The 11,619-nt window shown below is 52.5% G+C and overlaps 1 protein-coding gene across 1 annotated transcript; it reads left to right on the top strand.

Moving 5' to 3' along the window:
• The first annotated feature begins 1,710 nt into the window (after positions 1–1,710).
• SHH (sonic hedgehog signaling molecule) lies at positions 1,711–11,274 on the top strand. Its single transcript, XM_040549133.1, has 3 exons — positions 1,711–2,277; positions 6,918–7,179; positions 10,525–11,274. Exons 1-3 carry the CDS (start codon positions 1,969–1,971, stop codon positions 11,229–11,231), a joined length of 1,278 nt encoding a protein of 425 aa, XP_040405067.1. The 5' UTR covers positions 1,711–1,968; the 3' UTR covers positions 11,232–11,274.
• The last annotated feature ends 345 nt before the right edge of the window (positions 11,275–11,619 follow it).

Here is an 11,619-nt window from a genome sequence, read left to right as displayed (position 1 = left end):
CAGCTGGTTGATAAAAACCTAGAAGACAAGCTACTGGCTTTCTAACTTTTACCCATTCCCAAGTTAAAACGCCTAAGTTTAAAGTTGGGAATGATAAATCAATGATTCACTCAAGCTCTACGAAGAAGCATAAATAACAGAAGAAAAGAATACGCTGCACAAGGGGGAAGAGCACCAGTCAGAGTCTCTTTGAGACTTTCAGACCGCTTCTTTCGGCTTTTTCCTGAAGTTTACGTAAAAAGATCACTTTGTCCCTTGAAAGTCCGTGTTGTCCTGCTCGTTGCAGTTTGCGGATATACAACTTTTTTTTTTACTTCTTAAAAACTAATTTTAAAGTCCATTTGCACGTGGTTTAAGTTGATTACGACTCAGCTCTATATCACAGACCGGAAAACTCCCATATAATTGCTTGCCACAAAGAGCTGCATTTTTTTTTCCTTAAATAAAGTTTTTGTTTTGTTTTGTTTTGTTTTGTTTTTCTGAGACTGGACTTTGAATTACTTCATCATGTCACCTTGGTAATTTTAAGAACTCTTTAAAAACTTGAAGTTTCTAGAAATTGTATGTCCTTTGGAGCAAAAGCAAATGAGCCCTTTACAGGAGCAGAAGTGTTTGTTCATATGGGAGTCTGCTTTTCTGTCTAACCTGCTCTATCATCCCCATCTCTGCAATTTTGCTCGTCTTTCAACACCTTTGTCTGATTAGTAGCTTTTGGAGATCGGGATAAAGACATCACTTGCCACGGTGCATGAGATAACAATTAATTTAACATTAAACTTATCCCCTTTCCATTCACTTTGCTTGGATCGATCTCTGTTAATTGTGTTTGCGGATGCTTTCAACACTACGCTTTTCTTAAAAACTTAATGACACCCCGCCAGGAGGTGTAGGAGTCTAAAACGCTCCTCTTCGACTTCGAGCAAAGAAACAAAGAATACAGCCCCAGCGTGCTCAGGAGACCATCTATTTTTAATCAGCTGACTTTTCCTGCACTTCCCAAGGTACTACCTTATTTTAAAGCGGGTGGTAGCTCTGGTCTTTGAAGAAAATGTTGCTTGGGTCCCTCCACTTTGCAGTTGTGGGATACAAAGTGAGACACGCCAACTTCACAAAGCTGCCGTCTCCTGTCAGACTTGCCTTTTTCTTCCCCCAAAGTAGCCATTTATCAGCTAAAAGGGGAGTGTGTTTTCAAAATGCGTGGTTTTATGAGGGAGAGCAGTATCTCTTTGCAGGGGGCAGAAACCTGTTACAAAGCCACTTAGGTGGGATCACCCCTAAATGACATTATGCTTCCCCTGGGCTTTATTAATTCCCCAATATGTTTCTATTTGCACTGTTCCCCGATAATTTTATTTCCCTGCAACTGCCCTTAGAAACTTGCCTTGCACCGAGGCAGCTTGCTAATCTTATTTATTTATTTATTATTTTTTTTATTTCACAGAGGCATCTGTTCCTCTTGCTGACAAATGTACCATTCTGCCAAGAAAGTTTTTTTTTTTTTTTTTTTTAAGAAAAAAAAAAAACAGCGTGTAATTGATGTTATCCCAAGAAAGCTCAATCTCCACCCCTTTCAGCTCCAAGCCCTTCAGGTAAAAGGAAAAAAAAATCTTTCAAGAATTTGTTGCCTTTTTGAGGGTTAAAACATCAGAAGACAAGCTTGTCTCGCCTTGGCCAATCAGCTCTCGGCCCTGGCAGCTATAATATAGAACTAAAGGCAGACTCCTCTCACAAGCGTCTTGCTTTGCTACCATTAAAATCAGACCCTTTTTGTCTCTCGCTTGCTGTCTCCCGACCAAACTCCGATGTGTTCCGTTATCAGCGACCTAAAGCCTGCCATTCCAGCACCTGTCTTGCTAGGGATCGGTGGATAGTATACGATTCAGAAAGCAGACAAGGACATAGGAGGAGAGAGAGCTCTAGAGAGACAGCCAGGGATAGGCACAGAGAGCTTTGAAGTAATTGGATTCAATGGACGAAATGCTGCTGTTGACAAGAATTCTCTTGGTGGGCTTCATCTGCGCTCTTTTAGTCTCCTCTGGGCTGACTTGTGGACCAGGCAGGGGCATTGGAAAAAGGAGACACCCCAAAAAGCTGACCCCTTTAGCCTATAAGCAGTTTATTCCCAATGTGGCAGAGAAGACCCTAGGGGCCAGTGGAAGATATGAAGGGAAGATCACAAGAAACTCCGAGAGATTTAAAGAACTAACCCCAAATTACAACCCTGACATTATTTTTAAGGATGAAGAGAACACGGGAGCTGACAGACTGATGACTCAGGTAGAGCCACAGAGATACCTGTATTTGTGTTTGTTAACCTCTCTGAGCAACCCTAAAGGACGCATCTGTCTTAGTATTTTTGAAAGCCCCCCCTTTTCCTCTCCCCCTCCTCCCCCCGCCCCTCCAAACTCGGCTAGTTTCCCCCATTGAATGTAAACCCCATCTATCCAGGACAAGTTAGCAGGGGCTGGAGCTGGAGCTGGCTAGATATTTGGTGGGGGATCTGTGTGATACTTACAGTCATTACCGTGCCATGGCGTTCCCTGTAACTTGGTTTAGCGATTGCTGTTTGCATTTGTCCCCAAGGATGCACTTTGATCAAACGAATTGCATACAGCTCAGAGGACCCCAAGTGTATAGTGACCGCCAGGCCACTCACTCATTATTACAAGCGTAGTCCTCGGTTGGTGCGCCTGCTGACTTGATCTTTTTATTTGATTTCATTTCTTTTTTTTTTCTTTCATTTCATTTTATCCTTCTTCTTCTTCTTTTTTTTTTTTTCTCCTCGCGAGCATATTCTAAATTTAGTAGGCATGCAGTCGTGCACTCACAAAAGGCAGCTGAAGCCGGATCGACCATTCCTCTCCTGATTCCGTATTATATAGCTCGTATTGCAATACCATCATTTGCAATTGTGCCCATCAGAGCGTAAATATATTGATATTTCTTTAAGGATGCTCGCCGCCAATGCTCTGGTACTTCCATAGGGGAGGGACTTGCAACTTATCAGCATTGCATCACCTTCTGTTTTAAAAAATCTGATGGCACAAGGTTTACAACTGGGTAAATATTGGATCTCGGGTGGAATCATATTGCGGAACCATTTTATGCAAAAAGAGAGAGAGAAAGAGAGAGAGAGAACCTCTCAAAGAGTCACCTCATAATTATTATTCATGCTCACCAGAGAGCTCGGTGAAGTCAATTGCTCTGCCAATCCCGGAGTTTCTGAAACTACATGCAATCTAGGCACTGGAAATGGGTTTCCTCCAAATATAGGTCAACAGCGCTTTTTTAATATTAATACATTTAAGCCCCACCTTCAGCGCTGGAACAGGACTCGCCTGGAAGGACTAGGCGGGGAGTGGACGGCGAGGGGGTGTGCGTGTGTGTGTGTGTGTGCCGGGGCGGGGGGGCGTGGGGGGGAATTTCCCAAACTCTCCCCGCTCCTCGGGCCTGATTTTCCGCACGTTTGCCGGCTCTCCGGGGGGCGAGGGACCGGCGGCGTTGGGCACCATCTCGTGCCGACCACCTTAAATCGGCCGGTCCCCGGGAGCGCGGCGGCGCGCCTCGGCCACGGCGCCACCGCCCGCCCCGCTGCGCTGCGCGGCTGCGGAGGAGCGCGGAGCCGGGTGCGCGGTGCGCGGTGCTGGGAGCTGGGAGAGGGGGAGAGCGGTGCTGAGGGCTCGGGGTGCGGTGCGGTGCTGGGAGGTGGGAGCACGGATCTCGGTGCTCTCCGCTCGGATCTCGGTGCTCTCCGCTCGGATCTCGGTGCTCGCTGCGCGCATCGCGGTGCGCGGAGCATCCCCGCCCCGGCGCTGCGCGCCCCGCTGCGCGCTCCTCCGCCCCCCTGTGCGAGCCGTGCGGGCGCATCTCCCGCATTTTCAGCTCCACTGAACTCCTCTCGCCCATCGATCGCGCCGCCTCGGCTTTTCCCCCTTCCCTCCGCAGGGAGGCTCCGCGGGAGTCGGGCGCCCGCCGGGACACGGCGCATCCCTGCGCGGCCGCGCCGGTTCGTGTGCGGGGGGCGGCGGAGCCGGGTAGGGGGTGTAGGGCCGGAAAAGTGGGCTGTAAGGCCGGGAAAGTGGGCTGTAGGGCCGGCAAGGTGGGCTATAGGGCCGGGGTGGGGCGGGGAGTTGGCAGCAGAGCTGACCCCGGCCCCGCGGCTCTCCCCGGCTCCGCGGCTGGCCGCTTTCGGCTGCATTAGCTGGCAGCGGCTGAACTCCTGACCTTCTGTCAACTTCCCTCAGACGAACGAAACGAAAACAAATACTTTTTTTTTTTTTTTTCCTTCAGTGCCCGTGCCTTAGACACAAAGGGGGAAGCGGGCTGGGGAGATGAGGCGGGGGGGGGGGGGGGGGGGGTGGAGAAGGGATGGGGATACCCCGGAGGGGTCGGGGGCGCAGCCGGGCCCCGGCTCCCCAAGACGGTGCTGGCAGGGACTGGGGAGGGGTCTGGGGACAGCCCCCGAGGTGCCGTGTCCCTTTTCCCTCTCGTTAAACCCCAGCCCTGCACCGCCCGCTTGGCCAGCCCTTCAAGCATGGAGAGATCTTCCCCGAATAGAACGTTAAACTTGGAGAATAGCTGCCGAATGCATTAGCCGCTGGTTAATATTAACTCCGGAGGGGGAAAGAAAAAAAAAAAAAACAAAAAAAAACGCAAACAGAGCTCGGGAAGTCAGGTTCTCAACTTTGCAGGTGACAACAGCAGTTTGCTGAAGGCTCCCCCTTCCTCCCCCCCCACCCCAGCCATTGGCTGGATCCGGCCAAGAGATAAGGAGGCCGGGGCAGTATGATAAAGCTGGAATTTGTATGAAATAAACTCGCAATCTCGCGTAATGCAGGCACACAACCGGTGCGTGATGTGAGGAATTTAGAGATCAACTTGGCATTTAGGAAGCCCACCAGGTTGTTTACACTGACAGGTACCTGTTAAGTGTTTCCTTCAAGCAATTCATTTGTGAAGAGATTAGGAGCTGGCAGGAGAGGGCTTGTTGAACAACTTTGCCTCCACACAAAGCGTTAGTGGAGGCAGCCCTGCTGAGCTTCACGGTGGCTGAACAGAATTGGGCTTGATTTGTGGCACACGACCCAATGAATTAATAAATAGTCTGGGCTTCACGGCTTTTGACTCCGACAATCCAGCTCAGGCGGTATGAAAGGGAGGAAAAGTCCTTTAGGAGCCTCTTTCTGCCTCTTTATCCCTCCCGGAGCCGGGTCCTTCGCCCCTAAATAACTCATCGGAGGAGCCCAGCCATCCTCCAGGTGTGCGAGGGAGGGGGTAAAAAAAAAAATAGGGGGGTAAAACAAGAAAGTCCAACTCAACTTCCTCGTCCTGCTGGGCTTTGCTGCCGGGAATTGGGTTGAAAATCCCCAAACGCCCGGCTCTTTGCGTCAAGAGCCAGGCCGGAGAGTCCAAAGTGAAGCCGCGATTGCGCTCGGTATCTCGGCGGGAGACGCGTATTGCTGGCATGGCTTTTTTTTTTTTTTTTTATGGCCGTGATATATACACACGGCAACTTTCTTGTTGAGCAACCTTGTCACGTCCCTAAAAGCAGTGTCGCCGGAATAATGGCCGGGCCCGGCCTCCTTTGTGGTGCTCGGCGGGCCGGGGGGGCTGCGGGAGCCCGGGGGGAGCTGCTGGGGCCACGCCGGGGACACCCGTGGGTTGTTTTCCTCTCGAATAAAAAAGGGGAAGGAGTTGGGGGCAGTTGGCCACGCGTGATTTTTTTGCTGATGTTGTACCTGTAGCCGAGCGCTTTTCAGAGCTTTGGGTGCTGATTTCCCGTGTCTTGGGGCTGCCAGCCCCTTCCCCTGCAGAGAGCTGCCCTGTCCCCGCTCTTGGCCAAGACACGAATCCCCCTAACTTGTAGGGTCTCATTTAGAGCTCACCCCCTCCACCTCCGCATCACTTCCCTCCCTTTCCCCTCCTCATCTCCCCCCACCCCTTTGCACCCGCAAACCTCCCGGCCCCTCAGGACCCCCAGCGCACCGTGCAGCCCCAGGGGAGGCAGGGGCCTCAGGAGGGGCGAAGGAAAAACCCTGCGGTGCTTCCCAACGGGGCCCGAAACCTTTCCCTTCCACACAAAGGCTCTCGCAGCCCTCATAGCATCCCTGACTCGCCTAACTTCTCTGCTTGGCCCTCCCTTGCTTTCCATCTTCCCTCTAAGAGCTGTGCTCTTTCTGCCGTGGGTTTGTTCGTATTTCGAGGTGAGCTCGGATGTGTGTTGAAGAGGGGTGAAGGCTCCCAGCCCATACTGCTTTGAGGGCTCTAATGAGCGATGGGCAAAGGGAGAGAAAGAAAAAAAAATAATAAAATATATATGTATATATATATATATATATATATATAAATAAAAACACCCTCCCTCCAGCGCATGAAGGCAGTTAACATGTACTGAGACCCCTTTCAACACAGAATTAAGCCGAAAAAACCCGGGGAGACATTCCGGGGGGACTTTGAGATAGATGGCGAGTGGTTGCTCTCGGCAGAAACTTTGCTCTTGGGAAGGGGACAGGGCACTCGGCGGCAGGAATCTGCTCCCTGCGGGTGGCTCTGAATCCACGCACCCACGGCCCGGCGCCAGTCGTGGGGTGGGGGGAGCCCCCGGCAGGTGCCGGGGAGGGGGCGGCTCCATCCCGGCCCCCGCTCCTGGCTTTTCACCCCCTCTTCCTCCCGTGCCCCCAAGTCTCATCCTCCTTCCTCCTCTTCCTCACCTGCCTCCCTGGCAGCGGGGGAGGAGATGCTCAGCCCGCCCTGCAGTTCTTTTCTGGGGGGGCTACCGCCGGTTTTGGCTAGGGAGGGAGGGCAGGATGCGACCTTGGGGGTGCAAAGAGTTTTTTTTCTGGGGGGGTGGAGGGGGATCAGGGCTTGGCTGCAGCAGTGTCCCCGCAACCTTTCCCTGTGTGCCCGTGTCCCCGCAGCGCTGCAAGGACAAGCTGAACGCCCTGGCGATCTCGGTGATGAACCAGTGGCCCGGGGTGAAGCTGCGGGTGACCGAGGGCTGGGACGAGGACGGCCACCACTCCGAGGAGTCGCTGCACTACGAGGGGCGAGCCGTGGACATCACCACGTCGGATCGGGACCGCAGCAAGTACGGCATGCTGGCCCGCCTCGCCGTCGAGGCCGGCTTCGACTGGGTGTACTACGAGTCCAAGGCGCACATCCACTGCTCCGTCAAAGCAGGTAAGACGGGGGGGACACCCCCGGGCCCTTCTCTGTGCCTTCAGGTCCCCCCTACCCCCGTCCCCATCAGCCCTGCCCGCCCCGCACCTGCCTCCTCCCGCCTCCGAGCAGAGGGGGTACAAAAGAAAGGGAAAAAAAAAGAAAGAAAGAAAAAAAAAGCTCAGCCAGCTGCAGCACTTTTTGACAGCGTTTTCTTTCGCTTGTTTGTTTGGCCAGCCTTCCCACGAGCAGCCACACACCCTTCTCCTCCCACCGTGGGATTTTGTGCTTTCCCCATCCAAAGAGCGTGTTCGGCACAAACACCCGGTGGCCGTCTCCAGCTGCCCCGCTGGCTGCACGCCTTCCTCGCGATCGCTAATCTCGGAGCGAGAGCCGGCCAGGAAAATAAATACATAACGTGGTCCCCTGCCTTCGCCGGTAGCCGCTAGGAAATTCCCAGATGCAGATACAAACACATCTCGTTTTTTTTCCCTCCCCTCCCCTGTGCTTACAACGCCACACGCTGTCTCAACCCGGGAACAGCTCGCAGGAAATCCCCAGCTCTTAGAGTTGCATTTTCTCCGCGCAGTTTGGCACCTTTTTATTTATTTATTTATTTATTTATATTTATTTATTTGAGCGAACCGGTTGGCGAGTGCCAGCCGCCGCCACCACCTCCTGCAGCTGGAGTGCGTTGTAACAGCATCCTCCAGCCTGGCAGAGCGCTGTGAGTGTCAAGAAACACTTGGGCGCAAAAGAAAATAATGGGCTTTCTCTAAATATAGCCGTTTACTTCGAAACCTGCAGTCCCCATGTCAGGGAAACCTGGCTGGCCTCACCATACCTGTCTGTAAGTGGGGTTCATCCCCTCAGTGCAGCCTGAAGCCGCCCAAACCAAAGCAGGACCTCTCCAGGCCCATAAGGGCTTTGTCCCCACAGCCTGACACCGCTTTTGTTCATCTCCCCACTCCTTTCTAGCCCAAAGGGGTCTCCGCAAAGCCGTCAGGGTTGTTGTGGTATGAAACGTCCCTTTCAATAGCGAGGATGGGCTTTATGGCTCAAGGTGTCTGATTGTGGCGCACAAAAACCTTCTTGCAGGCGGCCACCCTAATCCACCTCCATGTATATTTCATAGGAGAGGAGCAACCCCGAGCTGCTCATTGAGATTCCGCACACACGGACTTTGGGGTAACATTTAGTGCATGTCAGGCAGGGTCGTGTGACTGTACCACGCGGGTTGCGAGGGAGCAGGCTTGAATTCCACCCGCTTGGTCTGGTTTCACACTGTGGAAACCTCGTTTCATGACAGAGCATCTTATGAGAAGATTAAACCCCCATAATGGCAGGCAGGAAGATTCTTTATCTAGATCTCTGTTTGCAAAAAGTATGATCCCAGAGACTGGAATGCAAAGAAGAGTTCCCCCAAGGCCTGAATTATTGTCACCAGGACAGAGGAGGGATAGGCAGGGGTGGTAAAAGGGACATTGATAATGCACCACAGCGAGTATTCAGAGCAAGCTTCTACATTTAAAATTCAAATACACATCTTGAGTGCCTTGGAAAAGTGGCTCTGCTGTGCAAATAGTGCTTGGAAGGTCTTGGGTTTTTTGGAGAGTATGTGTGTGAATTGGCACATAGGGTTTCTGCACCTGAACAAATAGGGAGGGGGAGAAAGGGGGGGAAGAAGCTGGGAAAAAAAATGGAAGTGTCCTCTCTTCCAAGAGTGTCTGCATTTATTACATGAATCAGAATGACAATGCTGATCCTTTATTGGATTTTAATTAGAGAACCCAAACAAGCGCTGCTCAAAGAGGCAGATTTTCACACCTCTGCCAATTCACTGGCATGTTTGTAGAGCTGCTACACTACTAGATCTATTCATCAAGTCCCTGAATATGCAAACAAAGCTCAAGCCAGACCTTTGCTGCGGGCTTGTACGAAGGTGTAGTTTGCTAGTGGAGGACTCCACATAAAGCACATAGCTTGTTTGTTGCCATGTCGTCCCTGAAGAGGCCTTGGAGATCTTGCTGCTTCATTTCTGAAGGAGAAGTGATAAAGTCGTTAGCAAATCAATAACATTCTAATTTTCGCCCTTCCTGTCCTTCCTGAGAAAGTCATTAGGAGACACTCCAAGTGTTTATTTAAATCATAATAGCTCCAGCACCAGCCACAGAAGCAAAATATAAAATCCGACTGCCTTTAGGAGATAAATTACCAGGACTCTGAATTGGCATAGTGAGTAACTGGGAGAAACCAAGTGAAGGCAAGGGAAGGATCAGGAATGTTGATGACTGTAGCAAAGGCACTTGCTGCAGTGACATACCATGGGCTACAGCCCAATGAAGAAAAAATGAGACCCCGCAGTCCCTAGGCTAAGTTTGGAAAATGGAAATGGTCCTTTCCAACCATACCACGCAAGGCTAAACTTTCATAAGGGAATTAGCAGGAGACACTTTAAAACCATGTTTCTGTTTTGTTTAAACCTACAGTTATTTTTCCTGCTAGCGCTCAAAAGCAGCATTGGTGGCTACAGCATTTAGTGTCAAACCTCTGAGTAGTTCCAGCAGCAAATGAGCACGTGAAGGAGGTGCTTGTATTGGGCGTAGGCATGGGGATGCCCTGGAACCACCGTTCCAGGACAGAACCTTGCTTTTGGTGGGGTGGGAAGGCGAATTTTTGTTTGGGCAGAGGAGTGAACAGAAGTCCTGGGGACTGCAGGGCAAGTGTGTTACCAGGGATGGGGTGCGAACCCCAAAAGATGCTGTGCTGAGTGGGAAGGCAGAGAGAGCTGGGGCAGTGTTGGTATAATGGCAGAACGGTGAGGTGTGCCAGCCATAGTAGGAGGGCTCGGCAAATCTGGAGGGTCTCTCCCTGCTGTTTTCCATGGGAATAAAGCACAAACCAGACAAAGACACCCTCCTGCCCCATGGTGTTCACTGCCTAGGAGATGGGCTCCTTTAGTATGAGCTCCCCGAGGGCACTGAGCACGGGGAACAGCCCCCCAGAGGAGGAGCGACCTCCTTCCAGCAGAGCTGCTCTGCTTTGTAGGCCCATGAGTTACCTGGCAGCAGCTGTCAGGCACAGGGCAAACAGCACCCACGTGAAAAGCTCCTCCTGGAAAAATATTTATTCCGGAACAGCTTTTTCAGCCAAGGTGTTTTGGCCAGTTTGCCCAAGGAGGCGAACGCGACTGACAGGCTCCAAAGGGAGGCCCACCCGGATGGCCATGGCATTGTGTTGGTGGAAGGGGACTTTTGGGGCTGGCTGAGGTTCTGGAGATGTTTGGGGTGGGTGGGACCTATGGGTGGGACCCACGGGTGGGATCAGTGCCCTCTCTAACCCTGCTGTGCCTCTCTCCTTGTGCAGAAAACTCGGTGGCGGCCAAATCCGGGGGCTGCTTCCCCGGCTCAGCCACAGTGCACCTGGAGCACGGCGGCACCAAGCTGGTGAAGGACCTGAGCCCCGGGGACCGCGTGCTGGCAGCCGACGCCGAGGGCCGGCTGCTCTACAGCGACTTCCTCGCCTTCCTCGACCGCGAGGACAGTTCCCGCAAGCTCTTCTACGTCATCGAGACGCGGCAGCCTCGGGCCCGGCTGCTGCTGACGGCGGCCCACCTGCTCTTCGTGGCCCCCCAGCAGAACCAGTCACAGGTTTTGGGGCCCGCCGGAGGCCGTGCCCTCTACGCCAGCCGCGTGAGGCCGGGCCAGCGCGTCTATGTGCTGGGCGAGGGCGGGCGGCAGCTGTTGCCGGCGGCCGTGCACCGTGTCACGCTGAGGGAGGAGGCGTCGGGGGCCTACGCCCCGCTTACCGCCCAGGGCACCATCCTCATCAACCGGGTGCTGGCCTCCTGCTATGCCGTCATCGAGGAGCACGGCTGGGCCCACTGGGCCTTCGCGCCTTTCCGCTTGCTCCAGGGGCTGCTGGCCACCATCTGCCCTGGCGGGGACGCCCCCGTCACCGCCACCGCCACCACCGGCGTGCACTGGTACTCACGGCTCCTCTACCGCATCGGCAGCTGGGTGCTGGATGGCGACGCGCTGCACCCGCTGGGCATGGTGGCGCCGGCCAGCTGAGAGCGGCCGGAGAGGGACAGAGACGGAGTGGGAGGAAGAGAGAGAGAAAATGGGGCTGGGGTGTTTTGGGGGAGGGTGGGAGGGGAAGGAGGAAAAAAAAAGGAAGAAGAAGAAAAAAAAAAAAGGAAATAACCCAAATGAAATGGAAAAGGAAAAAAAAAAAAAAGAGAAAAAATTGCATATTTTTAAAAGAGAGCACGGATTAAGACTTAAAAATAATAATAATAAAATAATAATAATTAAGTAGAACAGTCCAAAGTAGACTTTAAGGGAAACAAAGACCCCGGGAAGTTCTGTTCCGTTTAGTTTATAAATATATATATATTTTTATTTGTGTTTTTTGTTGTTGTTTTTGTTTTGTTCATTGTTTTGTTGTTGTTGTTGTTGT

The sequence above is a fragment of the Cygnus olor genome, chromosome 2 (genome assembly GCF_009769625.2).
Source record: "Cygnus olor isolate bCygOlo1 chromosome 2, bCygOlo1.pri.v2, whole genome shotgun sequence".
NCBI lineage: Eukaryota > Metazoa > Chordata > Aves > Anseriformes > Anatidae > Cygnus > Cygnus olor.
This window is presented reverse-complemented; position numbering and strand designations above follow the sequence as displayed.

What these genes read in the sequence shown, in the direction of transcription:
- SHH (XM_040549133.1), top strand. Translation starts at nt 1,969, where the DNA reads ATGGACGAAATGCTGCTGTTGACAAGAATTCTCTTGGTGGGCTTCATC. An exon ending in CTGACAGACTGATGACTCAG is followed by an intron (nt 2,278 to 6,917) that starts GTAGAGCCACAG and finishes GTGTCCCCGCAG; the next exon opens with CGCTGCAAGGACAAGCTGAA. An exon ending in CCACTGCTCCGTCAAAGCAG is followed by an intron (nt 7,180 to 10,524) that starts GTAAGACGGGGG and finishes CTCCTTGTGCAG; the next exon opens with AAAACTCGGTGGCGGCCAAA.